Genomic DNA, 26,931 nt, shown 5'->3' on the forward strand with positions numbered 1-26,931 from the left:
ATAAACAATCCTTTTCGGTATATCCTTTAATTACAGCATTTTTAGGCTATATGTTTGCAAATTTTGTGAGGTTTTATCAATCTTGGAGCCGTTTATATTTATAAAGTTAAAGCCTGTTTATGAGCGTGTTTTTAATTTCAATTGGACCATTTTGATCGAACAGATTCTGTAAATTGAACCGTGCTTTCCAACGCTAACTCACAGCATACACAATGGGTTTTCCTCAAAGGAGGAAAATTCAGGTACAGAAAGTATAAATCCAGACCAAGGTTTTGATTCAACCGACCAGTTGAGTACTCTGTGACTCTAACTCTTTATGCTCAACAGGTTGGTTGTAATAAAACCTTGGTCTGGATTTATATTTTCTGGACCTGGACTTCCCACTTCTGGTTTTCGTATAGGATTTATGGACACAACTGTTGAAATCTGACTGGCCACCTGTCGCCGGACCAAGCCATTTGTCGATGCAGCGTCGCAATAAAAGCTGCATGAAACCAGGAGACGATTATTTTTGACATATTCCAGGAAATTCTACGACTCCTCTTAGGTATATCAAATATATAATAATGATTAGGAATATCAACGAATTAACAATAATATAGCTGGGTCTTACTGGAAGCTCGTGGTAGTTCAGCCATGCAGTACGGGGTTAATGACGAGAGGCGGTCGCAGTGCGCAGGCGCGGGGAAGCGGAAGCGGCTTGAGCGCGATTCTCCTTGGATGGGTCACGGAGAAGCGTATGCTCTGAAAATATTATACAAACGCATGTAGCTTATTGCTACTTAAAATCTATTTTTTTAAATCGAGTATTTCGAGGAGGGGACTTTTGGAAGCATGAAACGAGATGTCAGGATTTTGCTTTTGGGGGAGCGTAAGTGCGATGCTTTTGCGCCCGTCTTAACCTGAAACTTTTTTTGCGCTAGACAATAATGCAACAAGGTGTTTCAAATGAAATTAAACATGAAATGCAGCAGGAATTGAGTGTATATTTCTTTCCATTAAAGCTAACGGGGCAGTGGTCAGTAAATAAGCGGATATAAACCGCAGCCGGCCTTATAATGGACTGGATGCTTTTCTAGCTTGCTAATAACCATGCTGTTGTGCCGGGGCCGTGTGTAATACATAACTTTTTTGTGTTTAGATGATGAACTATACTGTAAAGATTTTACGAAATCAAAACGCTGTTTGAACACTTTTGAAGTAGCTACTCATGCACCCGTGTTTTGTACTGAAAAACTGAAAGACTGCTTGCTTTAGTTCAAATGCCATTTACACCAGCGTGCAAAGCTCGTATCACCATAACGATTGTTACGTACGCTTCCTATTAAAGCGTTGGTATTGGGAGCTGTATTGTGCTATATTAACTGTCTTATTGGCTACGTAGAAAGCTCGGCCATGCTTTATATAAAGCCGTGTAATACCTGTCAGTCTGTTCATGTCATTTTCACCATCGGTTTTAACCTTTTATCTCTTCACTGTTAATTCAGCCAAGGTTGGGAAGACGTCGCTAATCCTGTGTCTGGTCGGGGAGGAGTTTCCCGAGGAGGTCCGTACCCCTGCGTCCATAATGTGCAGTTTAATGATTGAAGTTTCTCTCATCATGTTTTACCTTTTTTTTTCCACAATTCAAAATAGATTTGAGAGGTTAGTATTTCTGCAGCTTGCGGAAATATTCTGACCTTTCCCATTAAATAGAATTTTGCATGCCTTTTTGATACGTTAGTCAAAGTATCATTTTAAGACTGAAGTCATTGAAAGCTTGTTTAATTTTTGCAAACTTTCGCTGAAGTTTTCATCCCGAATGTAATATTTGGTAGAAGCCTTTCTGAGGACTGTAAGAATCCTCACCACTTGCACAGATGCTTTGCCAGGTTAGACGTGTTATTCCCCCTTAGCAGTGTTTGCGTACTGAGGTGTTCGGGTCTGCAGGGTCACTTGTTTTGTTCAGTTTAAAACCACAATAACTCAGTATCTCCTTTCTGCCGTCTTGCTTTTTGGCTGGAAGTAGCCATTAAGCGACAGGAGATTCAGTCTTCTATCCATGTAGCCTCTCATTGCATCTCTTTGGAGATGTGAACATAATTTCAGTAATCGCTTCCCCCAGAACTGACTGTTAAACTTACCGCTTTTGCAAAGTGTTTGGTCTCACAGAAGTATTATATTTTTATTTTTTTGCTAAGTACTGTTTATGTGGTGCAATGCGATTTCACAGTGGAAACAGTGCAGGGTACTTTTGTAAGCGATTATATGTGAAATAATAAAAAAATCATTTTAAGACTGTTGTCTGTTAAACTTGTTCACTTTCCCCAATAACCTTGGTTTCTTAGTATTGATTAGACAACCAACAGTTTATATCCCAAAGAGAGTGGGATTAGTGTGTGCTGTTTGTGACTGCTTATTTTAATCAGCTGGAAATAAAATATTTACGTTTCGATGCAAGTTTAAACTAGGTGGTGAGTGACAGCTCATTAGTTTCCGTTCTTTGGCTTCTGTCTGTTGACGGTTAGGATGAACACCATAGCAGACCATCTGTATTCAGTCACTATTTCAGTCCAGGGTCAGGGGAAGTAACCAAGATTTGGTGATACCAAGACTTAAATGTCTTAGTATAAAATATCATGATAAAGCTGATCTAAACTTCTGGTGTCCTTAGGTACCTCTTCGGGTTGAAGAGATAACCATCCCTGCAGATGTCACACCCGAGAAGGTCCCAACACATATCGTTGACTACTCCGGTAAAGCACAGACTTGTCTTGTGGAGCCGCTACTAATGATATTCAGAGTTAACTCACCAGAGCCAGGTTAACTAACCCTAATTTTCATAATCAGTGTTAAACCGTGCTACGAGGGTGGTTGACTCAATAAATTGACTCTGGGTTTGTCTGTGCGTGATTGCGTAAAAGCGGCAGTGTGAACATTGTAAACGAATGATTCAAACCCTTCCGTAGGAAAAAGGTAGGTCATACCCACCCTTCCCCGCAAACTTTATTATCACCCGCAAGATGCTAGCACAGGATATCGGTATCAGGATTTGGGATAAAAACATTAAATTTATTTGTGGACTGAGCTAATCTGTGGGTATTGCCCTATCCAACTATTAAGTCAAAGGGCGGCTTTTATATAACCTACTTTTTTTTGTTGAACGGGCGGTTTGTATATTTGTTTTTGTTGAAAGGGTGGGGCTTATGCCTGTTTTAAGCTGGAAGCCTACCCTTAAACTTGCTGGGAGCAGGTTAGGCGTGCAGCGCAAATTACTCAGGCAATACACCCGGTTTAAAACTGAGCTACAATTCATGGTAGGCAAAACTCGGAAGTACACCTCTGGAAACCTCGCTGAGCCAGTGAACTCGCTTTGTCGTACACCACCCCTTTGGTCTTGCAGCCAAATCTAAACCGCTGCACTGGTTAGTGTGGGGACCTGGAAGGAAGGGGGGGCTGCTGATGTGAACGTGCCTGTCTGTGGACACCTGCCTCGGGTGCATAGACTGCGAGGGCGGTGCCTGTCCTAACAGCAGGCTCTTCTCATCTTGCAGAGACTGAGCAGAGTGATGAGGTGCTACAAGAGGAGATCCTTAAGGTAATAGTGGCAGTTCCTTTTGTTTTTTAAGACTTGATGTGCTATATTGTATTTCGGTGGAAGACAGGTTGTTATATGAAGGAATTATATTTTAAATAGAAAGCAGAAATAGAAGATTAATTTCCCGAAACCATTTATCCTGTTCAGGCTCGCGGGGAGTCCTGAGCCTATCCCTGAGGCTATGGGCACAAGGCAGGGCACACACACACACACACACACACCATTCACTGACACATGCACACCTATGGGCAATTTGCTAACTCCAGTTAACCTCAGCGTGATTGAGGATTTGGGGGTGGGGGGACTGGGGTACGTAGTACCCAGAGGAAACCCTCCGATGACACAGGGAGAACATGCAATCTCAACATACATGGAATCATACAGAGACACGAGCCCTGGTCCCAGAGGTGTGAGGTAACAGTGCTAATTACTACACTACCGTGCTACCCCACAGAAATAAAATATAATGTTGCTAAATGTTTCCACTATAAAACAAGTATATATTGACATTTGCATGATTTTATTGCCAAGGTGATGGTTTTATACATTAATAGAGATGGCAGTTCTACTACAGCTGTGTTTCTCAACCTGATCCTTGAGGACCCCCAGACAGTCCCCGTTTTTGCTCCCTGCCTGCCGGACGGTCCCCGTTTTTGCTCCCTGCCTGCCGGACGGTCCCCGTTTTTGCTCCCTGCCTGCCGGACGGCCCCCGTTTTTGCTCCCTGCCTGCCGGACGGCCCCCGTTTTTGCTCCCTGCCTGCCGGACGGCCCCCGTTTTTGCTCCCTGCCTGCCGGACAGTCCCCGTTTTTGCTCCCTGCCTGCCGGACGGTCCCCGTTTTTGCTCCCTGCCTGCCGGACGGTCCCCGTTTTTGCTCCCTGCCTGCCGGACGGTCCCCGTTTTTGCTCCCTGCCTGGGAAGAAGGAAAAATGTGGACTGTCTGGGGATCCATGAGGACTGGATGGAGAAACAATATGCTAGACCAATTAAAGTGCGTCATTATGACAGAGCCATCCTCTGGTGTTTGAATCAGCAAGGCTTGGCGCTGTGCCACCCTGCTGTCTCACGGCTCAATGTCCTGGGAATGGAAGATGTTTGCAGTTGATTGTGATGCGCAATTATTTTTGTTAGTAGATCAAAACCATTAACAGAGATGCTTTATTTGCTTGGCATTTTGGGATTGGTTTTGTATCACATGACCTTGTTGCAGGGAATGAGCGGATGAATGCTTAACTCTTGTTGTTATTTTTAATAGATTTATGACGCCTCTTGTGAGACTAACACCCCTTGGATAATGTTGGCAGACGGGAATTCCTAATGGTGATTCTAACTTGTCTTTTTCCACTCAGGCCAATGTGGTTTGTGTGGTGTATGACGTCACCCAGGAGGACACCATTGACAAGGTGATGTCAGGTTGCTGCTCTTCAGATACGCTGGCATTGGCCTCTTTTGCTTACATTAAATTTAACCAATAAAACACAGTCGTGTTCCTCAGTTCAGGTTCGTTACTTTGGAATCTGCCACAGTCTTCAGTACTGGAACTTGGCTGAGGTGACAGAATAAGGATCCTGGTGTCCTGTGTTATTGGCCCAAATTAACATGCGCTTTTTTAAAGTAGCTTTCCTTTATATTAAGGTAAAAGATACCTTTTCTGTACTTGATTTGCTTTGTTTGCGCCCTGGAACATCTCCACCACACAAAGCCCATCAGCAACGAGTGCAAGCATACAGCGTGTTCCAGTAACAGGATTTGTATAAAAAAAATAAGTCGTCAGTATAATATTCCCATTCATTCGCTGAACCTGTCCCAGGCAGCAGAGGCCCAAGTGAGCATTACACCCTGGATGGAATTGCAGTCTATCGTAGGGAATACACAGTGTTCCCAAGGTCTGGTCCTGGAGGGCCAGAATCCAACACAGCTTGCAGATTTGTCTGCTCAAACACACCTACTAATCTTGGTAATTAGCTGATTGAGCAGGGAAACTTGTAATCTGTGTTGGATCCTTGCCTTCCAGGACACACACACACACACACACACACACACACACACACTGCAGAATGAATCCAGAATACCTGCAGGAAACCCACTGGAAATGAATTGTATCCATGTGTTTGTCTTGGAGGAGCTTTTTGGCAGGCAGATGATAAGTTACTGATTGTTTCCCAAAGGCAATGGGAGAAAAGCAAATGCTCATGCACTGAATATCTTTTACTTCTGAGGATAATAACATGAATCCAGCTGAGACAAGAACATTGTGTTCGTTGGTTACGGACATGAAGAATCGTAATGTGTTTCACATGCCCAATAACGTGTATATAAACTCCCATCTGCTTTGCTCTTTGTTACTTCGTAAAATTTCTGTTTTGAATTTATGAATTGTTCCAACGTTGAGATCTGTCTTTACCCATTCCGCCATATTAACATTGATAGCAAGTGTTACAGGGATTATATTAAACTAATGTACCAGGAAACACGCTGACACCATTAACAAAATGTCAAGTTATCGGATTCTGGTGAACCTCTAATTGAATCTTTTATTTATTTATGTTTAATTCTCACCTATTTCATGAGTGTCATCTCCTAAAGTTGATTCCTTAAATATACTGCAGAGCTACCAGATCACTGTGTGTGTTAATTTTGGTAACATTTATATACAGGCACATGATTTACACAATAAAAATACTTTATTTTACAATCCTGTTTTCTAAGGCTATGTTTAGTGTAATTTTTGGTACACTGGATAGTATTTTTTTAGCCTGTCAGAAATATTTGTCAATTAATTACTTTGTTCTGCTTAATATTCTAAGTAGTTAGTTTTTACCAATATTTTCTTCTAGATTCGAACCAAATGGATCCCTTTAGTGAATGGCAAAGCAGAAAAGGGAAGCAAGTAAGTAGTCTTACACTGCACTACACTGTACAGTGTGACTGAACTGCAGATTGTGGAGAGTGACTAATTTGACTTGCTCTTTTATGGCAGATGGTTAGTTAGGAATGTATTGGGCAGGCAGATATAGTTGTACTTGTTGCATGTTCTGTTAACTGTTTGCTGGATGTTGGTGATTTTAGTAAAGCTATAGCATGTACACATCATGATGTATTTGTATCGGCTGATGGTGTTGTTGCAGGATGCCTATTATCTTGGTTGGAAACAAGTCAGACCTGCGTTCTGCAAGCTCTATGGAATCCATCTTGCCCATCATGAACCAATTCTCCGAAATTGAGACTTGTGTTGAGGTTAGACCTTCATATGTTGTTGTTGTGCATTAGTTAGCGTTCTGGTTCTGGGTTTGATTGTGGGCCCATATCTGTGCGCTGTGTGTCCTGCCCTTCAGTCATATGCATAGACTTGTATAGGTCACGGGCTGAGCGTTACCCTGCTTTGAATAAGCCATTTTGGTAAAACTAATGCTCTTAAGCTGTAAATCTGTGGAAAAAGCTAAGATTAAATCTCAATTTCAGGTGTTGATTTTAAGAAATGTTGTACTCCTGGTCTAGAGAGATCTTAGATGTGGATGGATGGGTGGGTGGGTACTAGTTTCAGTCATACTGAAATGAATTGAACAGAGACCCAGTGTACAAAAAGTGCTGGAACTGAGAATGGCACCTAGCAGCCTTAATACCTGCAGCAGTGTCCGTTCTGTCATTGCACTAAAAATGTAGAGGTGACCAGAATGATAGTTAAAATAAAACAATGGTGAGAGTAAGGTGTTCTCTTCTTCCATTCAAGTGCTCTGCCAAGAACTTGAAGAACATCTCAGAGCTTTTTTACTACGCGCAGAAGGCTGTGCTGCATCCAACTGCTCCACTGTATGACCCTGAAGACAAACAGGTGACCAGACTTGCCCCATCATACAGCTCATACACTGCAAGTCAGGTGACCCGGCTGCCACCTCGTACGGCTCATACACCTCAAACGGGTGACCCGGCTGCCGCCTCGTACGGCTCATACACCTCAAACGGGTGACCCGGCTGCCACCTCGTACGGCTCATACACCTCAAACGGGTGACCCAGCTGCCGCCTCGTATGGCTCATACACCTCAAACAGGTCGCAAACAGGATGTTTGGCTCTGCCAGCTGACTTGGGAGAATTTCCAGGCCTCTTCTGGCTGCTCAGCATGGGTGAGCCCTTTCTCAAAGGGAATGAGTTGAACTCCGTGTTTTCTGTTTCTTCAGCTCAGACCCAGCTGTGTTCGAGCTCTGAGTCGAATATTCATCGTATCTGACCAAGATAATGATGGGATTCTTAGCGACGACGAGCTGAACTGCTTTCAGGTAAGAATAGGTCGGTGTTGGCTTCCCATCGGATGTACGGCCTTTTTGTCTCCGGTGATTCCCTCAGCTTCCATGAGTTGTGGTGTATCTGAGGGTGTATCTGTAGTGTATGTTTAAGTTCAGATGGATTCAGACCTGCTGACCATCCAGGCTACTGTAATAAGCCGGATGCATTATGGTGAAGGAAGCACTAACCTTCAGCATGTGACGTTCCTGTGGTGTTTAAATGTTACTCTGCCTGTGTCAGAGAGCAGAGCGTGTCTCCTTCTAACGGCCACTACTATCAGAACACTAGCAGCTACATTTATCACCTGGTACTTCAGCCCTTAAGGGATTTTGTTTCCATCTGTTGCTGTCTTCCGTATATTTCCGCATGCATAGTGTGATGAATGTTTATATTTCTGTGCCGAATGCTTTGGAGTTGAATGAATCGAATTGGAAAATGGCACACAACATGCTTGACACATGGACTTGTAGGTTTCTCCATGCCTTAGTATTCCCAGAGGTTGGGATACATCAGCCCGACTGATGTTAATTTCCAGTGTTCAGTGTTTTTATTCCTTTACCCTCCTGAATGGAGGAGAACTTTGTCAGCTCTTTGTCTGCCATACCCCAATTGTGTCAGGAGGCATTGAGGTGACTGGTAGCTTCTTTTGTGCCTGTTTAGTTTTCTTTTTCGTCTTGTCATTGGGGTACTGGATGGGCTCACTGACTCTAGTCGCTTCGTTGATCCGAATAATAAACACAGTGTTTTTAAATCCACTCTCCCTCACAATCCATGTCAAGTCTTAAAAAGTCCCCCTTTTTAATTCTCCCGTTCTTATACACTGATTTCATTTGCCTTCAGAAAATTTCAGATGAATTAGGTATTTGTCTGTCGGTGTTCAGTTTAGGAAGAAGGCGTTAATTGTTTGAACTCTGGCTAAGCAGTCTGTCCTTTGATGGAAGTCGATGCAGAAAATTTAGGAATTTTTAGTAATTCAGTAAAATGGGAACCCCTTTACATAGACACATGAAACGTCTAAACCACAAATTAATGAGTTTTGTTCTATTCAAGGTTGTTTCACTGGCGGTTATGACTTATTGTGACATTAAAGTAATAAATGTAGGTCAGTTGTTTGCATGCATTCCGATTTATAATCGATCAGCCTGCTCAGGCACACATCCATCTCTAATCTCAATCTGCTGCCAAGCCGTCAGATGTGGCCGTTATGCTTGAAGGTTGTAGTTCTTATATCGAAATAGTATGGAGTAATCCTATTTATAACGAAATAGGATGGTCTGCCACGCCCACACTCAGAGGCTGCCCCCAGAACATCACTGTCCTAATGCTCTCGCCTTGCTGTCGTCTTTCCTTATTAGAAGTCGTGTTTTGGGAACCCCCTGGCACCCCAAGCCCTGGAGGATGTGAAAACTGTGGTGTGGAAGAACACCAGCGACGGCATTCAGGACAATGGGCTAACGCTGAATGGTGAGCGAGATAGTGGGGGCTGTTTGTGCCAGTGAATGGTTAGAAACTGCAGGAGGTCAGTAATTAATGCTTGGGCTTGTGTAGTTCTCTGTCTTTCGTGCTACAATTCGCGTCTGTGCCTCGCGTGGTTTACAGAACAGTGCAAAAAAGATAAATGTGACGATTCAATACAGCCAAAATATTAATGAGGCATTTTATGGCACCCAAATGTTACCAAATTCGGCATATCCTTATGTTTAATAAACGTTACTTGACTTTAAATTGCAAAAAGTGCCACCACACCACCGATGTCTTTTTACCTTGTTTATCCGCAAGATCTCCTCTTTTAAAAGATATCGTGGCTGCTGAGCTGTTCCTTTCTTCAGTAACATTTCGGTGCAAATCGCGCTAAGGTATACCAAAGAGCATGATGTGGTGTGCTCTGCTAACCGAATTTAATAAAGATTGCTAAGTTTTGGGTGTCACAAACGCATCTCATTAATATTTTAGCTGTACTACTAATCTGCTTACCAAATATTGGGCGTAAATAAATGCCCGTATAGTATCGAAAAATGCTTCGCCTTTGATCTGTAGCCCTGGTGATTATTGCGCGTGCGAAATATAAAATCGATATATCGCCCAACCCTAATTCACCTCTTACTGGACACAGTAAGGTCGTTTTAATGTAAATTGAACTGTCCTACTTTTTTTTTTTTTTTTTTGGGTGGGAGGGGGGGGGGACTGATTGTTTACTTCAAAAATTACTTCTAAGACTATGTAACCAAAGTTAGCCAAATATGTGATGTTAATGTGACAGCTAGCAGCAGTAGCGATGGTATGGCTACCTATTTGTGTGGCATTTGGCTGATTTCCTTCTAAATGTAAGATGGGTGCAGCTTTTTGACGCGGCAGATTATTGTTGATTGTTGAGTGATCAGAAGTTCCATCCTTTGTGACAAACCTACCTGCTATTTTCTGTGCTGACAAAGATCTGTCACCCATTCCTCTCCTCTGTGCTCCTCAGGCTTCCTCTTCCTCAACACGCTTTTCATCCAGAGGGGCCGACATGAGACCACGTGGACCATTCTCAGGAAGTTTGGCTATGACGACACGTTAGATCTGACAGATGACTATCTCTATCCTCAGTATGACTACCGCCTTGCTTAAAAATGTTCACCTTTTTTGACTCGGTGATGGTCACTGCAGCATAAATCACAGATTCCCTTCAGTGAAATGAATTAGCGCGAAGGTCTAAGATCTCTGCATAACGGTAGATGCATCTGCTTCCTTTTGGGCCAGACTCCATGTTCCACCGGCCTGCACGACAGAGCTTAACCACCATGGCCAGCAGTTCCTGCAGAAGTTGTTTGAGAAGTACGACGAGGTGCGACTGCGGATCTCTGTCTGTGCAAAACGCAACTGGTACAAGGTCAGTCTGCGGGTCACGCGGTTGATGCTTGTCCTCGTCTTTTGCTTTGACTAGGATAAGGACAGAGCGCTGTCCCCAGCTGAGCTGAAGAAGCTGTTCGCTGTGTGTCCCCACATGCCATGGGGTCCCGATGTCTACGCAGCAGTCCCTGTTAACAGTGACGGCTACATACCCTTACATGGCTACTTGTGTCAGTGGATGTAAGTAGAAACGTATGTCTGAAACTGCCTGCCGGCTCCATTTCAGAAATATACCATTCTAGATGATTAGCTTTTCACATCCTTTCATCTTCAGACAGTCATCAGTATATTCATGCTTGTACTTTTTTAGTTGGTTTCTTGAGGGTGTTTACGGCGGATCTCTTTTGCAGGCTGACCGCATACCTGGATGTCCGTTGCTGTCTGGGATATCTTGGTTACCTTGGTTACCCCGTGCTCACAGACCAGGACTCACAGATTGCAGCATTGATGGGTATTTCTTCCTGTTTCACTCATGTGTCACATGAAAGATTCTGCTACAATTGTATGTAGTACCTATGGATTAGTCATTACAGTAGGTAAAGGGTCAGTGATTCTTTCGCAAGCATCATTTTGCATAATTCCATAAAAAAACAAGGTATTAAGTGAATTCAATATTTTTGCCTTTTTTTAATGACTTCCTGCATTAGCTGTCAGTTGAAAAAGCCTGGAACCTGCAAAAAGAATATACTGCAGCGCTAAATAGCTGGAGATGGAAAAGAACAGTGAAATAGTTGGTCCTTAACAGGCCTTCAGAAAGTTCTGTGTTCATTAATCAGAAATCGGTGGAATGCAGGAATTGATTAACTGCATCAGTAAGCAGAAGAAAAGCATGTGGAGTCTGAATCTTCATAAATGTTTGTTTGAAAAATATGCGGTGGGAGTAGTGGTCAGAAGTCGTACTAGGTGGAATTGGCGCTCAGAAGAAAAAAATTATGGACAGGAAACGGGAGCCCAGTGAACACAATTTGGACTTAGTCCTTTTCGTTCGTGTGTCTGAAGTTTCATAAGTAGAGGCGCATCTGTACCACGATGAACATATTTCTTTTTGCTACTGAAAGATTCAATTCATCATTATTGTCAAGAGCCTTAAATATTTGCCAAATTCATTTTACATTTGAGTCAAACGTTAAGTCATGTTTATTTGAAGTTGATTTTCTAGGGTGATGTATTAGTCTCTGTGCTTCTGCAGTGACGAGGGAGAAGACCATAGACCTAGAGAAGGGACAGACCCAGAGAAGTGTGTTCCTCTGCAAGGTCTTTGGGTGTCATGGTGCAGGCAAGACTGCCTTCCTGCAGACCTTCCTGGGTCACGGCTTATCGGTGAGCGGCCCCTGTTCCCATAAGCGTGACAGGCTAGAGGGTGTCTGCTTGTCTATACTTTCCTCTGGTCAGTGAATGAAAGCCTGTTATTTTGGTTTTACTGTAATTCTCTTCTACATAAATGCCACGAGTTTTGTACATGAAGGTTTCATATTTGTTCTACTGAAAAGTGAAAGCTTAGCCCAGTATACAGTGATGTCATCTCTTGTTTAGTTTCTCCCTTAAGGAAGATGGAAAATTAAATTTCAGCAAACTAGGGAGAAACAAATGAAAAGAACGCAAACATACAGGAAAAGATAAGATATTTTTGGTGGATAAAATTTGTTAAAAGGGTGATTACGTTCATTTTGCTTCTGTGAAATGGAAAACTGTACGCTTACGTGAGGCGTCCAAGTGCAGAAAGCATTTGAAATTGATGGAATTATATTACATAATAATACCCATATATCAGCTATTTAGTAGATGAGCAAAAGGCCCTAGCTAGATGTAAATGCACATTGAATAAATGATTTGTAGCATCAAACACACTTTGAATATATAGACCATTTTTAAAAAGCCAATTGCTGCTGAACCGCATTATTGAATCAATTATACCTCAAAATCTGCAACAGAATTGTGATCTGCAAAAAGGTCGTATCTGCTGCCTGTTTTGTGCTTCTGCTCTCATCTCTTGGTGTTTTCGGTTTGCATCCCAGAGACAAACGAGCGATGCAGGTGCCTCTTGCTGCTACACCATCAGCACTGTCCACGTTAACAACCAGGAGAAGTACTTGATCGTAGGTATACTTGGTGAAAACATCAGCCACAGCGTGAACCAGAGAGATGCGAGTGTCACAGCGCGTCTTGCCTCCGCAGCTGAACGAGATGAACGCGGAGAGAGAATTCAAGCCCTCAGATGCTGCGTGTGACGTGGCCTGTTTCATGTACGACGTCAGTAACCCCAAGTCCTTCAGCTACTGCGCCAGTATCTACAAGGTGAGTCTTTGACTGGCTTATATTCGGTGGCATTTCTGTTTTGGTTATTACTGATGGAATAATTCCTCTTAATTAGCATCAATATCTGGAAGGGCACCACTCATACTGTCAGAATGAACCGTAGCTGAACTAAACAGCCGTGCCCACGAGCAATCGCTCCGTATGATCAGGGGATTGTAACATTCCAGTGCATAAAGAATTCACTGATCTGAGTCTTCCTCACTTGCCCTGTAGGATATGATTCCTGTCAGACATAAACATTTCTTTTATGGTGTTTATAGATACTATTTAAAATGTATGAATTTTATAACAGACATCGGCAGTTGAAACTCATCTGTTCACTGCTGTACACAACAGCATGTGTGTGTTTGGGTTATGTATATATTACATTGTAGGGACCAATTTGTTTCCACAATGTGATAAAAAGCCTTTTATTTTGATGATGTGGGGACCATTTGTCAGTCCTCACAAGGGGAAACTCAACTTTATAAAAATATGTGACTGCAATTTGTCTCCCTTCCCCCCCCCCCCCCCCCCCCCCCCCCGGCTCCTTTAGGAACACTACATGAACTCCAGCATTCCCTGCTTGGTGGTGGCCTCCAAGTCGGACCTCCCTGAGAACACGCAGCAGGGAATTTCACCCTCAGAATTCTGCTACAGGCACCGGCTGCCCCCTCCTCTGCCGTTCTCCTGTATTGTCCAGGACTCGCTGAACGTGCCGGTCTACTCCAAGCTGGCCTGGGCTGCCATGTTCCCGTAAACCTGCTTCTTTAATTTACCTGTTTATTAATAGATTGTATCTGTATAATCCCACTAATGTCTCTTATTCATTGTCTGGTTCCTTCCACATGAGTATTGTTTTAATATGACCTTGCATCTGTGGTTCCTCTCATAGCCCATATGATTTGGATCGCTTGGACTGGTGGCTCATTAGCTCTTTTTGCGTTTCTCTTAGACATCTCAACGGCTCTGACATGACAAGCACCTCGTTCTGGCTGAGAGTGACACTAGGAGCAGCTGTTCTTTCAGTCCTGGGCATCACCCTCTACAGAGCTTTCATCAAGCATAAATAAAACGCCGCGTGAAGTCGAGCGCTGCTTCTCAGGAGCGGACGTAGCAAAGCAAGGCGGCAGCTTCCCAGAAGGAGTGGTCTTCAAAGCCAGCCCTAGTTCACATCTGCTGTCTGCTTTGACCTTACAGTAGAAAGCTGGAAATACTAGGCAACCTTTAGCGGAAAGGTATCGCATGGGTTTTTACAGACATTACCATGAGGCAGAATAAGGAAGAAATGCATTCATATTTGATTATCGCCTCCGGTCACAGACGCATGGTTCGCTGACCTGTAGAGCTTCCAGTTGGTTTTTTCTTCACTTCACGGTACACAAACTGGAAGCAATATTCATGCCATGAAGTCCATTGTCGTGATGATAAAGAATGTTGAATTGTGTGTTGGGATATGTACAGAAGTGATCTGTTTTACTCAGCATTCAGTCAATTTCGGCATATTTGACGATTGCGTTGTTGTAAGTCTGTTCTGTTACGTGTCTTACGGCAACCTGATGGATGCTCGCTTGGAGCCCTGGGTGAGAGCTGTCAGACACACAGCATAGTCTCACAAACTGTGTTCTTAAATCTTGGTTGTAATTTTCCCATTATTTTCTAAGAGGTTGTTGCAGGTATGACATCCATGTCTTTATAAGTTTAGCCTTAAAACCAGAAAACTTGTTTTAATGAAATAGGTCTCCTGGGCCCTTTTCCAACATTTAATTTTATTTAAATGAACGGAGTTTAAAATATGAACGACGAATGTCCTGTTCCATTGTACACAGACTAAAGTTCTCTATTGGCTATTCAAAATAAATATATATTTCTAAATTATGATTCAGTATATCGTACCTTGAATGAATGTTACATTTATATAGTGCGAAAGTGTTTGACAGAACCAATGGGGAGTCCCTACAGCCACCACCACTGTGTGGCCTGAGTAAATAGGTTGCCAGATTTTAGTCAGGACATCACCCCTATTTTTTTCCCCAGAAGGTACCAGGTGATCCTTAAGGACCAGAAAAGAGGCCTTACAGTAAAGCATCTCCCTCACACTGGGATCCACACAGACCAACAACCCAACCGGTCTCCCATCCAGACACTGGCCAGGCCCCAGCCTGCTTAGTTTCACTCAGACTGTCCGGCCTGAACTGCAGCTGCTGAGCAATTGCACCTGTGATCACTGAGAATGGGCATCACTCCCATCACCATCTGCAGCCTAAAGAAAAGCAAATTCATCATTTAGATATAGAGGATGGTAGGAGGGAGGTGGTTGGGTGGCACAGCAGTTAGTACCACTGCCTCGCACCCCCCAGGGATCAGGGTTCCAATCCCCCATAGTTCCTTGCGTGTGGGGCCTCCACTGCCAGGTAGTCTGCGCACTGTATATAGGCTTCCAGACAACCCCCCTCCCCAAGTAGCCTGAGTAAATAGATGGCCAGATTTTGGTCAGGACCTCACCATTACTTTTTCCAAAAGGTACCAACTAACCTTTAACTAAGGACCTGGAAGAGGCTATACAACAAAGGATCTCTACCACACCCAGATCCTCACAGAGCCAACTGGGCCCCCATCCAAGCACTGGCCAGACTCAAACCTGCTTAGCTTCAGACAGAGCACCTGGCCTTAACTGCCAGCACTGCGGCTGCTGACAGACCTCACCTTACCCTCCCTACACAAAGCAGCATCAGGGCACTCCCAGGGACTTCAGTCAGCTTCAAGTCCAGTCCTGGACATTTTTGGGCTTCCCCTCATATAACACACCTGATTCAACAACTTGTGTTAATTACCACACAGGGAACAGGGAAAGAACTAAGCTAACCAGGGCTCCGGCCCTCCAGGACTGCAGTCGGGCACCCCAGGTCTAGCCCCTTCATGCATGAATTATGATCCCCTCAATTTTTTTTTTTTTGCTTCTTTCCGAGAAAAAAAAAATCATTTAAAAATATTTTCAATGTTATGCAAATGGAAACAATTGAACTTCCAGTATTCATTTGTGAAATAAAAATATAATAGCATTACTACAATACATAAAATCTCTAATGAAATAAACACAAACACAATCAAATACATAAGCTGAAATTTTATTCAAAACACCACACCATTAATGCACTTATAGGTGAAAACGAACTCTTCAAATGACAGTTAAAGCAGCTTCAGAATATAAGCAGCGTGATGCTCATTTTATTGCCAGTTTTAGTGCTACTATTTAACAGCAAACCAAATATCAAATTTATTTATAAAAAGTTAAGCCTAAAAAATCATACGCATGTCAATTAAAATAGTGCAAACAACACTTCAAATTAATTCAAAATAAAGCCCCAAGAGTTACGATGCTCTATTGTATTTCTGTGAGAACTTCTTCCGGGGTACAAAGGCTCACAGCACTGCGAGCAGATGTACTTCCTTTTTCTTGTACACCCACCATGATGGCATCAGTTGGCATGTCTGGCTTTGCTGAGCTGGGCCCAGTGGTTCCCAGGGGCAAACCTGATCTCGGGGGGTGCTTTGGTCTCCGCTTCGCTTGAGGTTTGGTGACAATGGGTCTTCCTCTTCTGCTTTTCCCAGTTGATCCAGTATTAAGGCACATGCTACAGGTGCCTTGAAACGCAGACGGACTTTGTCTTCAGAACCTGCCATTTTATATGCCTACGGAAGCAGGCATTCAGTCCTCTGCTGTCTCGGATGCCGATGTCCTCACAGTCTCTAAAGTGAATGAACAAAGAAAAAATATGATATTGTTTATTATTAAACACGACATACACAATTAGTAAAGCAAGCAGAAATAAAGCAAGGACAGGTGTTTCCTTTTGTTCATGTTACATATTTTCAAGTGTATCACACTAATATTCTTTAAAAACCATTAAGTGTTGTATAGGCTCTCTGAATTCTGTACAAATTTGGCTTCTTAATTAAAATCGGTCACAGAACATTATAACACTGATTTTGGTTTTTAAAAAAGGGACTTTATTCATTTGTTTAGAAACAGTATTACCACATTAAAAACGACCAGTGCTTTTAAGTAAAACATTAAGTAAAACACAAGTTTTAAGTAGTAATAAAATCGAAGCCCAAATTATAGCTCTCAAAGGGCTGCTGTGAGTTAAGAAAAGCTCACTGTTAAGCAGTCCCACTGGGGGCACTTCAATTAGTAACACCTTTGTAATAACATGAAACACCAGACATTTGTGTTTAGTATCCAATTCGAAGCCAGTTACTACAATTGCAATCAATAGCAAAATGGGAAGAACAGAACAGAGTCAAAAAGTATATATACATATACACACACACACACACACACCAATAAAAATGTCTATGCAGTAGATATGTGCAAAGGTCAACTGCCTGTCAAGTGACTTATTATGAAACCAATAAACCTGCAAAAGAATTAAGCAAAGCATACAAAGGCTTTCTGTGAGCACATATGTGCGATATGACCAAAATCTCAGATCCCTTTATGCCATCTCAATAATGACATATATCACAATATAGATACTCTGGTATATACATATTTTTAAGATCAAGCCACAAATAAGTGTAAGTGTGCAACCTTCCACTGAATACATCTTCCCTGAACACTAATAACAGTTTCTAAACAAATGCTAGTTCTCCCCAAATGAGTTTGATGGGCCGAATGGCCTCCTCTTATGTACATTTCTTATGTTCTTCTGTTCAAATAATATTGTACAATGCTTCATAAAGGCTGCCAGGCAAAATATGTCTTGCAGTTTATTGACTTGTATAGAAAGCACCAAAATCCATTATCAGTGATTTGCAGGTAATGTCAGGCGAATAGTTAGCAGTAAACCAGGTCATTTATGTGCCTGTACGGCTAGTTGTACTGATAACATACTCACAGCAGCTGTGTTGTGCTTATATTTCATACGAGTATGAAAATTTAAGGAACTGAAGTTGATTAGTTTGGATCAATATGTCTATTGTATGATGAAATTCAGAAGAAATTCAAAACATTTTTCTTTCCCAGGCTTGTAAGTCCAAAGTGGCTTACTCCATTTATGAAGACATCCGCAGCCTTGCTTTGACACCGGACGAGTCACACGTTTCCCTTGCTGTGTTACGAGCCCCAGCCCCAGCACCCGCTCCGAGCAGGAACACACGGCCGTAATCTACACGCTCCACGAGCGTTGCATCAGCAGACACTTTAGGGCCACTAAGAAAACCGTAGCACCGTGGACGAAATCAACAAAAAAGGTACCTTCACATGAGGAGGTGTGCCAATTATCCCCCATTGCTCAGATACTTATAGCTTTAGTTGATTTATATCGTTCCTGTTCTTTTTCAGGTACTTTGCTGAAGCACACAGTCCTGCATAGTAGCCAGACTGTAGCAATGATATTACTGCAAACCCAAAGCACACAGGTGCCACACAGGTTATTCATCTTAACTTATGGTTTGATTGTAACATATCATAATAAAGAAATAATGCTATTTTTTCTCAGTCTGCTTAAACCTAGGTTAAAAGGTAAGAAAAATGAAGTTACAGAGAGCAGTCGCTCCTGCCGCGCAGTGGAAGCGAAGCGGCTTCGCCTTTAAAAGGAGAGATTACGTCAGGGGCGGAGTTTAGAGCGTAACGCCAGCGCCACGTCCATTCATTCTATTTAACGGGACACCTTGGGCACGCTCCATTACTTCCGGGAGCGTGTGAAATGCGTGTGTCTCTCAGTCAATGCGTGAGACTTGAGACATGTTTATAATTCATAAATAAATCGGGCAGATCGATTTAATTTTCCACAGGATAAAAAAAAAAAAAAACATGTAACATTATCCCATAAGGTATTTAGTCTCATTTAGGTATAAAATAATACCACCTATCCCGTCTTTTTTTTTCTGCACTCCCGTGTAACTTCCATGCAATCGGTTTATCACTGTAAGCCCCTCCACAGTAGTGCCTCCGAGAGCCTGCTTATAAAATTAAGTTGCACTGTCTCCAAAAATAGCCGCCGCCTGGAACCATGAGGAGCCACTACTTTTGATTTCTTGGACATTTTTTACACTACGTGACAAACAAAAACAACACGCACACGTGAACCAGTTCACAAGTTTCTCTCTAGGCACATGTTTTTTCCTTCGGTCTATATGACATATTACGTAAGACAACCAAGCACCAGCGACTGCAGATCTTTACAGAATTATACTGCATGCTTACTAGCTCACAGACGCTGAGACTTACTGTTTGCTTATCGGAATTTCACACCGAAAGAAAATACGTTTTTGGATCCCTGCTAGGAATGGAGCATTGCGGTCGGCACCACAAAAGTAATGAGGTTCAGTACCCAGCCCTATCTACGACTGAAGTCGCTTCCTCCAGGTCAAAAGCTACAATTCCCATACCGGGAGTCGAACCCGGGCCGCCTGGGTGAAAACCAGGAATCCTAACCGCTAGACCATATGGGACACACAAAGCCACAAACTCCGTTACTGCAGTTGATACGCGGAAGTCACCGTCGAATAACGCAGACGGCATCAGACTAAAACATGGCCGAGCCAGCCAGGAGTCGAACCTAGAATCTTCTGATCCGTAGTCAGACGCGTTATCCATTGCGCCACTGGCCCACTGGGTGAGGCGCTCAACACGTGACACAAAGAGCAAACTAATTGAAATGCTCTAACACCATCTAGTGTCCAAATTTCATACTTCAGCTGAATTTATTTCTTAAAACAGCGAGTTCCTCCCGCTGTCAAAGAATGGCACAAGGAATGTCACGTTTTATATGGTACAAATAAGATTAAAAGCTCAAAGCCAGATCGACTAGCATGTAGAAATTGGTGGCTTGCTGTGGTAGGAAGTATATTTAAAAACTGTAACCACAGAGATTGGCAATAATGCTTATGCTAAGAATGCAAAAACTGGAAAATCGACTCTGAAACTGTGTTGAGAAACAAACTACTGGTCAACATAAGGCAAGCAGCTGAGGAGTACTTGTGCTTTCAAAACATATTCATCCCGTGCAGTCTTGGAAAAAGGCATTTTCTGACCCTTTCACTGGCCAATCACACAAACCAGCTCTTTTGGTGTCGAATAACAATGCTCGGCTTTTATGAGATGCGATTTGCAGAATAAAGAATGCATCACGAATTTGCGTGTCATCCTCGGGACCGGCAAAGGAAGTGAAATCTCGTCGATTTTAACCCAAGATTTACCCAAATCCCGTATTTATATTTAACAATCTATCGATTTTTTTTTATTATTCTTTTACATGTTTTTATTAATCCATAAAGGCAACTCCAGTGTAGGTTGCTGGGAGTTATTCAAATTTGAATCTTTTTCAGCCTGATGTACTGGATGCCCGACAAAGGCACGAAGTGACGTTTGTGTGTTGGTTTCGTGTGGCTATGAGCTTTGACTGTAACAAATGAAATGACATTCAGCCCCATTACGAAAAACTCCAAAGTCAAATCCGATGTTTCTAGTTAATTTAACTGTTTTCCCAGTCTTTTTATCTACGGTACAATGAAGCCAACAGCAGACGACCGTGTAACTACATATTTCTTAGGCTTGGAGGCACTATTTAGACTTTGATCTTTTATGTTATATTGTTTGTATATATTTTACATTTTATCTGTGTCAATAAACCTTGGCATTTCAATGTATCACTGAATCGGTTCATCATACACATGACAAATAAAGGACTTTTTGACAGCAGTCAGAGGAAAATTGCTGAAGGTCAAAAAGAAATGTAATATTCGTATATATGTTCCATGCTCATGCTAGCAAAAACAGAATGTTTGAAAAACAGGTCCACCCGAATCCAACACACACCAGCAGGGAGCGATCAGCACCACTCAAGCCGACGGTGACTTCCTCACAGCTCGCCATAAAGAGTGCTGGGGATCAATAATTGCCCTCAGTATTGGGAAACTTGTGCATGCGTTTTCCTGACAAATATTCTTCTCGCTCTATTAGGGAAAGCACGCACTAAATGCAACGTGTGCTCCAGAGAAATAAAATTAACAGTGCAAAAAAAAAAATACATTTACAATATGTAAAAGTGGCAAACACACTTTGTAACACTTCGCATCCCCACTCTGGGAATAAAGCAGGCTGGATGAACGATCTCCAGTGATTTACTTCTTTTCAAAGATCAAATGCTTATTCCACTACATATTCCACTATTGTATGAACCCCCAACCGGAAACCGGAAGTGAACAGAAAAGCGTCCCTGAATTCGTTTCCCTGTCACCCAATATGGTACTTTACAGAGGATTTACATTTGCATAGATGTCACCAAGCCACATTAGATCTGCCTTGAGGAAAATAATGAAAATGCTTATTCCACTACATATTACAGCCCTATTGTATGAACCCGAAACCGGAAACCGGAAGTGAACAGAGAAGCGTCACTGAATTCGTTTCCCTGTCACCCAATATGGTACTTTACAGAGGATGTACATTTGCATAGATGTCACCAAGCCACATTAGATCTGCCTTGAGGAAAATAATGAAAAGAATAAGCAATAGGCCTATAATAAAACAATTAATTTTATTGGAAAATGTAATGTAAAATGGTGTTAAATGATACATAAAAATCAGTGGCTGGTAAAACTGAAGTGGAAATCGATGTTATAGTAGTAGCAAAAGCTGTACGCGACCACCCATCAGTGGGAAAGTGTCGCTGGGTATGACGTACTTAAGGAACTTGACAGGTCTTCATCATCGTGCTCGCTTCGGCAGCACATATACTAAAATTGGAACGATACAGAGAAGATTAGCATGGCCCCTGCGCAAGGATGACACGCAAATTCGTGAAGCGTTCCATATTTTTGACACTGCCGCATTTAATTTTAGTCGATTTCCCATCCTTCGTTCTCATCGGCATTTTTGCGACCTAAACACGTGACTTTCTTTCTGATTTTATTTAAAACAGAGAGGAACAAGTTCCTTTTAAGAAATACTTGAAAATCATCTTAAATGTGAGATCGACACAAACATCTGGATGCTAAGGCGTTTCTATTGTTTCCGCTTTGGGTCACGTGTTTAGAGGCGCGGAGCTTCCATACAGTCCAGCGATTCCTGATTCATCCACAGGGTGGCGACCTTGCACGCATTTGGCGTGACACTCACGCTTTCCGACTTTCACGCCGTTGCAAGAAGTGTTATGGTAAATATATATTCTTCCACTTTAAGCCCCAAATTAGCTACATCAAAAGCACTGGGGCAGCTTTCAAACCCAACAGACTGTTTACAAGGTAATAAAACTCTTACATGCATGTAAAGCAGATTTATCCGCAATGAAAATCGCATGTCAGCCAGCTGACGAAAGCAGACATCCCTGTAGCCTGGCGGGCCGGGTTCCGCTCCCGGTATGGCAAAGGCAGGTTTTCACGTCTGCAGCCTGCTAGTTTCCAATATGCCTCCAATGAGAAAACATAAAACTCTTCCTGAAAAGTTTTGCTAATTTGCTCATTTAGTTTCAATCATAATTTTAGTTTTAGTTGACTAAATATGATTACAGTGGACTAAAACTTCAGTTGATTTAGTCGTCTAAAATTAAAAGTGCGAAGTATAATGTTTAAAGTTTCCCTTCGATTTCTGAAAGTCACTATATTCACCAAGATGAAATGAAAGCAATGTTAACGGATGGTATTAAGGTCTGACTGTGCAGTACACAAATACACAGATTTCTCTCCTATTTGAAACACAAACTTGTGTTTATTTACCCCGGAAACTGAGAACTGTAAAATCTGTAGTGCCATTAGTGCAAAATTAAATCACTTCAAAATGCGTAGGCTATAATGCCACCAGGCCTGTTCTCTCTGAATATTAAAAGGGAAATATTTAAATAAATATTTGAAGACGGGGGCGGCATGGTGGTTAGCACTGTTGCCTCACACCTCTGGGACCCGGGTTCGAGTCTGTGCGTGGAATTTGCATGTTCTCCCGTGGGGTTTCCGTGGCTAATTGGAGTTGCTAAATTGCCCGTGGGTGCGCATGCGTGTGTGTGTGTGTGAGTGTGCCCTGCGATGGGCTGGCCCCCCATCCAGGGTTGTTCCCTGCCTCGTGCCCATTGCTTCCGGGATAGGCTCCGAACCCCCCGCGACCCAGTAGGATAAGCGGTTTGGAAAATGGATGGATGGATGGGTATTTGAAGACGTAGTTTATTTGTGCTTTCATGTTCGTTGAAGTTTCCGCTTTTTAACAACTGTATAAAGTGATGTTATTTGTTATATAAATCAACTCAGGTGAAACAAAAAAAAATGTACGTTTTCAGGGTTGCCAAATCTCAAGCATCTGGCACTCACGCATTCAGGAAATCTTACGGCAAATCGGTAATATTCCATTATAAGCCTAAAATTGGCTACGTCAAATGGGAATTTACACGGTTAAATACAGAAACATACTATTTACAAGGTAAGAACGGTTACATTTGTGTGCAGACAACTCGAAATTTAAATCTCACTCCAGCCACCTGGCTGAAGTTGGTAACCCCACGTTTTATTTGGAATAAAAAGTAAAATCCGCTGTTTTCGCCTGAAACGGCTCGTCATTCCGTTTGCGTTGTTACTCCGACACATATAAAGCTAATATGAGAAAAACATGTCACGTTTTATATCTTTTCGAAATAATATGACCGCCCATATCCTACTCTAATAGCGATCGAAGTGATAAGTTTGTATGTATTTATATTAAAGCGAGACTGTAGTTGTATTACTGTTGTTGGGTTATCGAAACCAATACTTAATTCCATGAACACTAACATATATGACACAAACACGACGGTATTTGGGTTTTACGGCTTAAGTGATGCACTTTATTTAAACATGCACAATTTCCACATTTTATTCATTTTCTCTTATTTTGAAATGCAGCCCTACTTTTATTTAGTAAATGAGAAAACTTTATACATATATGTTCAGTTCTACGTCACATGACAAATATTGTCGAAAACTTTTTGAATTGTACTGAATTGATTTGCCAGTCAGTTATTGATTAGATGCAGTGCTCATACAACTAATAGGCTACTTAAATATATATCATACTAAATAGTTAGACATTATGATCTTCCAGACCTTTGCTTCAAGAAAACTTCTCTAACTTCAAATTTTAGTTGAATACTCCTGTATGCGAACTACATTAGTTCTCATTGTATCTCGTCTCCGGCAAACATTTTCGTCTCGTTTTTATTCGTTGACGAAAGTGTCAATACCCTTCGTCACAGTCTTAGGCCTCGCGAAATAATTTTTATTTAGTTATCCTCTCTTTTTATTCTGAAAATAAAGGTCGTTGATGATAACCATGGCGAATATTTTTCGTCAACAAAATTAACACTGCTGAAAATACAGATACTTATCAGATATATCAGATGATATATCAGATATCATTCAGGCGGTCCTCTTGATTAACTGCCGTTTCACACGGGATTTTTGATCCAAATGCATGTGAAGATTTGTCTGTTTAGTTTACTCTAAACTGGGGTATATATATATATATAACCAAAGCGGCCATTTTCGTCACCTTATCGCGCATTTTGTTCAAAGAAAAACTTACTAATTACGCTTTCAGAGTTTTTTTTTTATATATATACATGTTTACAAACCCGAAGGAAAGAATAAAACAAAGAGCAGACAACTGAAACCCAATCGCATCCACTATTACAAATCTGACTGCGCGGATTCTGAATACACATTTGCAGATTGTTGTACACATTCGCAAATCCCAGCAGGTACTTAGAGATTCGTACGCAAATTTACAAATCTAATAACGCACACACGAATTGAGATACCATTACACAACTCTCGGCACACATTTTATACTAATTTTGCAACAATAATAGCCCCAGAAGCAAAGAAATTTAAACTACTTAGACAACAACTGTGCTTCAAGGCGAGGGCCAGCACCGGGCCCCATATATGGAAATAGAACAAACGATCGGCCCTTCGTGAAATAAAACGCTTAAAACACTTGCACAAAAATGCCCAAACATAGTCTAGGTATAATCCAGATAGTTAGGAGATGCCAGCCAAACACAAAACTGTTTTTTAATTACACGGATAAACAAACTCGAGTTGTTAAACTAGGGCTGACAGACATGTCAACGTGACATTCCCTTATGAAAAGCAGTGTGAAGACTGCTGATGTGTTCCCAGTCAAACACATTATTTTATATTTTATAAGCTCGGACCCTTTGGAAAATTGATATAAATCTTGTTTTGATCGGCTGAACGACGGCGACACGTCACCAGCCTTCCCAACGCCACCGCCAATTAAGTCTCTAAAACAGCAAAATTTTATATACAAGTATAAAAAGCTGGCTTACCTTGTTTTAATAGTAGTTTTTCCGATTAATTCCATCCTTGGCTTTGCATCCGAAGTGTTCAAAGTAATTCCCCGCACACCCCCATTAGCCACTCATCCTCCCTGGCGCCATGAAGATGTTGCGCAGCAAAAGTTTAAAACAAGGTGGGGCCTGTTATACCTCGCTGTTAACGTTGGTTTTCTTGTTTAAGGAGCTGCTGGTCATCGTGTTTGTGAAGATGGTTAGCTGAAAAAGCCTTGCCATTCAGGGTGCGCCGATCATACTGTCCCCCACACCACCTTATTTTATCATTCTGGCCCCGAGTTGATTCGCGTGGACGCGCATTACACTTGCTGAAATCCTACCGTAGACTGATCCATCGGAGGTGAGGCGGGCCTACAGCTACATAACCTGTAACTTCATTTATTCATTTTGAATATCTGAGTGACCTGTAGTCGGCATTTTGTTGCTTATCACAGGCGAGACGATTAATGAAATTATCTTGAGTACCTATGAAAACATAAATTTGTATTTTTTTTTTACTGATGTAACAGGTCTGTAATGGTTTAATCCAACTCCTGAATGATTAAGATAGCTAGCTAGTGCAATAACACTAATACAGCGTGTGGCGAATAGAAATTTATTTTTTCTCTCTATTTCTGGCTATTCTAGTAACGAATATAAAATTTGAACAACATGAAGATACTCCTGTGCTGCACACACGCATGTCCCTGTGCTGTACACACACATTTCCCTGTTCTGCACACACGCATGTCCCTGTGCTGCACACACGCATGTCCCTTTGCTGTACACACGCATGTCCCTTTGCTGTACACACGCATGTCCCTGTGCTGTACACACGCATGTCCCTGTGCTGTACACACACATATTCCTGTGGTGCACACACACATATTCCTTTGCTGTACACACACATATCCCTTTGCTGTACACACGCATGTTCCTGTGCTGTACACACGCATGTCCCTGTGCTGTACACACGCATATTCCTCTGCTGTACACACACATATCCCTTTGCTGTACACACGCATGTTCCTGTGCTGCACACACACATGTCCCTGTGCTGTACACACACATATTCCTGTGGTGCACACACACATATTCCTTTGCTGTACACACACATATCCCTTTGCTGTACACACGCATGTTCCTGTGCTGTACACACGCATGTCCCTGTGCTGTACACACGCATATTCCTCTGCTGTACACACACATATCCCTTTGCTGTACACACGCATGTTCCTGTGCTGCACACACACATGTCCCTGTGCTGTACACACACATATTCCTGTGGTGCACACACACATATTCCTTTGCTGTACACACGCATGTTCCTGTGCTGTACACACGCATGTTCCTGTGCTGTACACACGCATGTCCCTGTGCTGTACACACGCATATTCCTCTGCTGTACACATGCACATATTAAGTAAATCCAGCTGACTGAGAACACCTGCTTCAAGTAATACCCCCCTGCTTCCCCTGTTTCTCTTATTACATAATTGACTACAAATGCTTTATTTCCTCAAAGACCATATTTAGCAGTGATTATTCTACACATGCTTTAC

At 42.1% G+C, this 26,931-nt stretch overlaps 1 protein-coding gene, 1 long non-coding RNA gene and 3 other non-coding genes across 5 annotated transcripts; 2 read left to right on the forward strand and 3 right to left on the reverse strand.

The window, feature by feature from the left end:
* Nucleotides 1-658: 658 nt before the first annotated feature.
* On the forward strand, nucleotides 659-14,924 carry rhot2 (ras homolog family member T2). Its single transcript, XM_048990988.1, has 19 exons — nucleotides 659-871; nucleotides 1,488-1,546; nucleotides 2,654-2,735; nucleotides 3,534-3,577; nucleotides 4,926-4,979; nucleotides 6,414-6,466; nucleotides 6,705-6,813; nucleotides 7,307-7,408; nucleotides 7,754-7,852; nucleotides 9,215-9,323; nucleotides 10,327-10,447; nucleotides 10,602-10,686; nucleotides 10,786-10,931; nucleotides 11,102-11,202; nucleotides 11,941-12,071; nucleotides 12,767-12,847; nucleotides 12,927-13,046; nucleotides 13,603-13,802; nucleotides 14,002-14,924. The coding sequence occupies exons 1-19, from the start codon at nucleotides 835-837 to the stop codon at nucleotides 14,117-14,119; spliced, it is 1,851 nt and encodes a 616-aa protein (XP_048846945.1). The 5' UTR covers nucleotides 659-834; the 3' UTR covers nucleotides 14,120-14,924.
* A 1,234-nt stretch (nucleotides 14,925-16,158) lies between these two features.
* Nucleotides 16,159-19,606, reverse strand: LOC125717754 (uncharacterized). The gene is made up of 2 exons (XR_007384606.1): nucleotides 19,282-19,606; nucleotides 16,159-16,796 (listed from the first exon to the last, which is right to left on the reverse strand). It is a non-coding gene; the product is annotated as an uncharacterized LOC125717754 (long non-coding RNA).
* Nucleotides 19,434-19,505, reverse strand: trnae-uuc (transfer RNA glutamic acid (anticodon UUC)). Its single transcript has one exon. It is a non-coding gene; the product is annotated as a tRNA-Glu (tRNA).
* On the reverse strand, nucleotides 19,592-19,664 carry trnar-acg (transfer RNA arginine (anticodon ACG)). The gene has a single exon. It is a non-coding gene; the product is annotated as a tRNA-Arg (tRNA).
* Nucleotides 19,665-21,767: 2,103 nt separating this feature from the next.
* Nucleotides 21,768-21,874, forward strand: LOC125718551 (U6 spliceosomal RNA). Its single transcript, XR_007384851.1, has one exon. It is a non-coding gene; the product is annotated as a U6 spliceosomal RNA (small nuclear RNA).
* Nucleotides 21,875-26,931: the final 5,057 nt, after the last annotated feature.

The sequence above is a fragment of the Brienomyrus brachyistius genome, chromosome 22 (assembly GCF_023856365.1).
Source record: "Brienomyrus brachyistius isolate T26 chromosome 22, BBRACH_0.4, whole genome shotgun sequence".
In the NCBI taxonomy this organism is placed as follows: Eukaryota; Metazoa; Chordata; class Actinopteri; order Osteoglossiformes; family Mormyridae; genus Brienomyrus; species Brienomyrus brachyistius.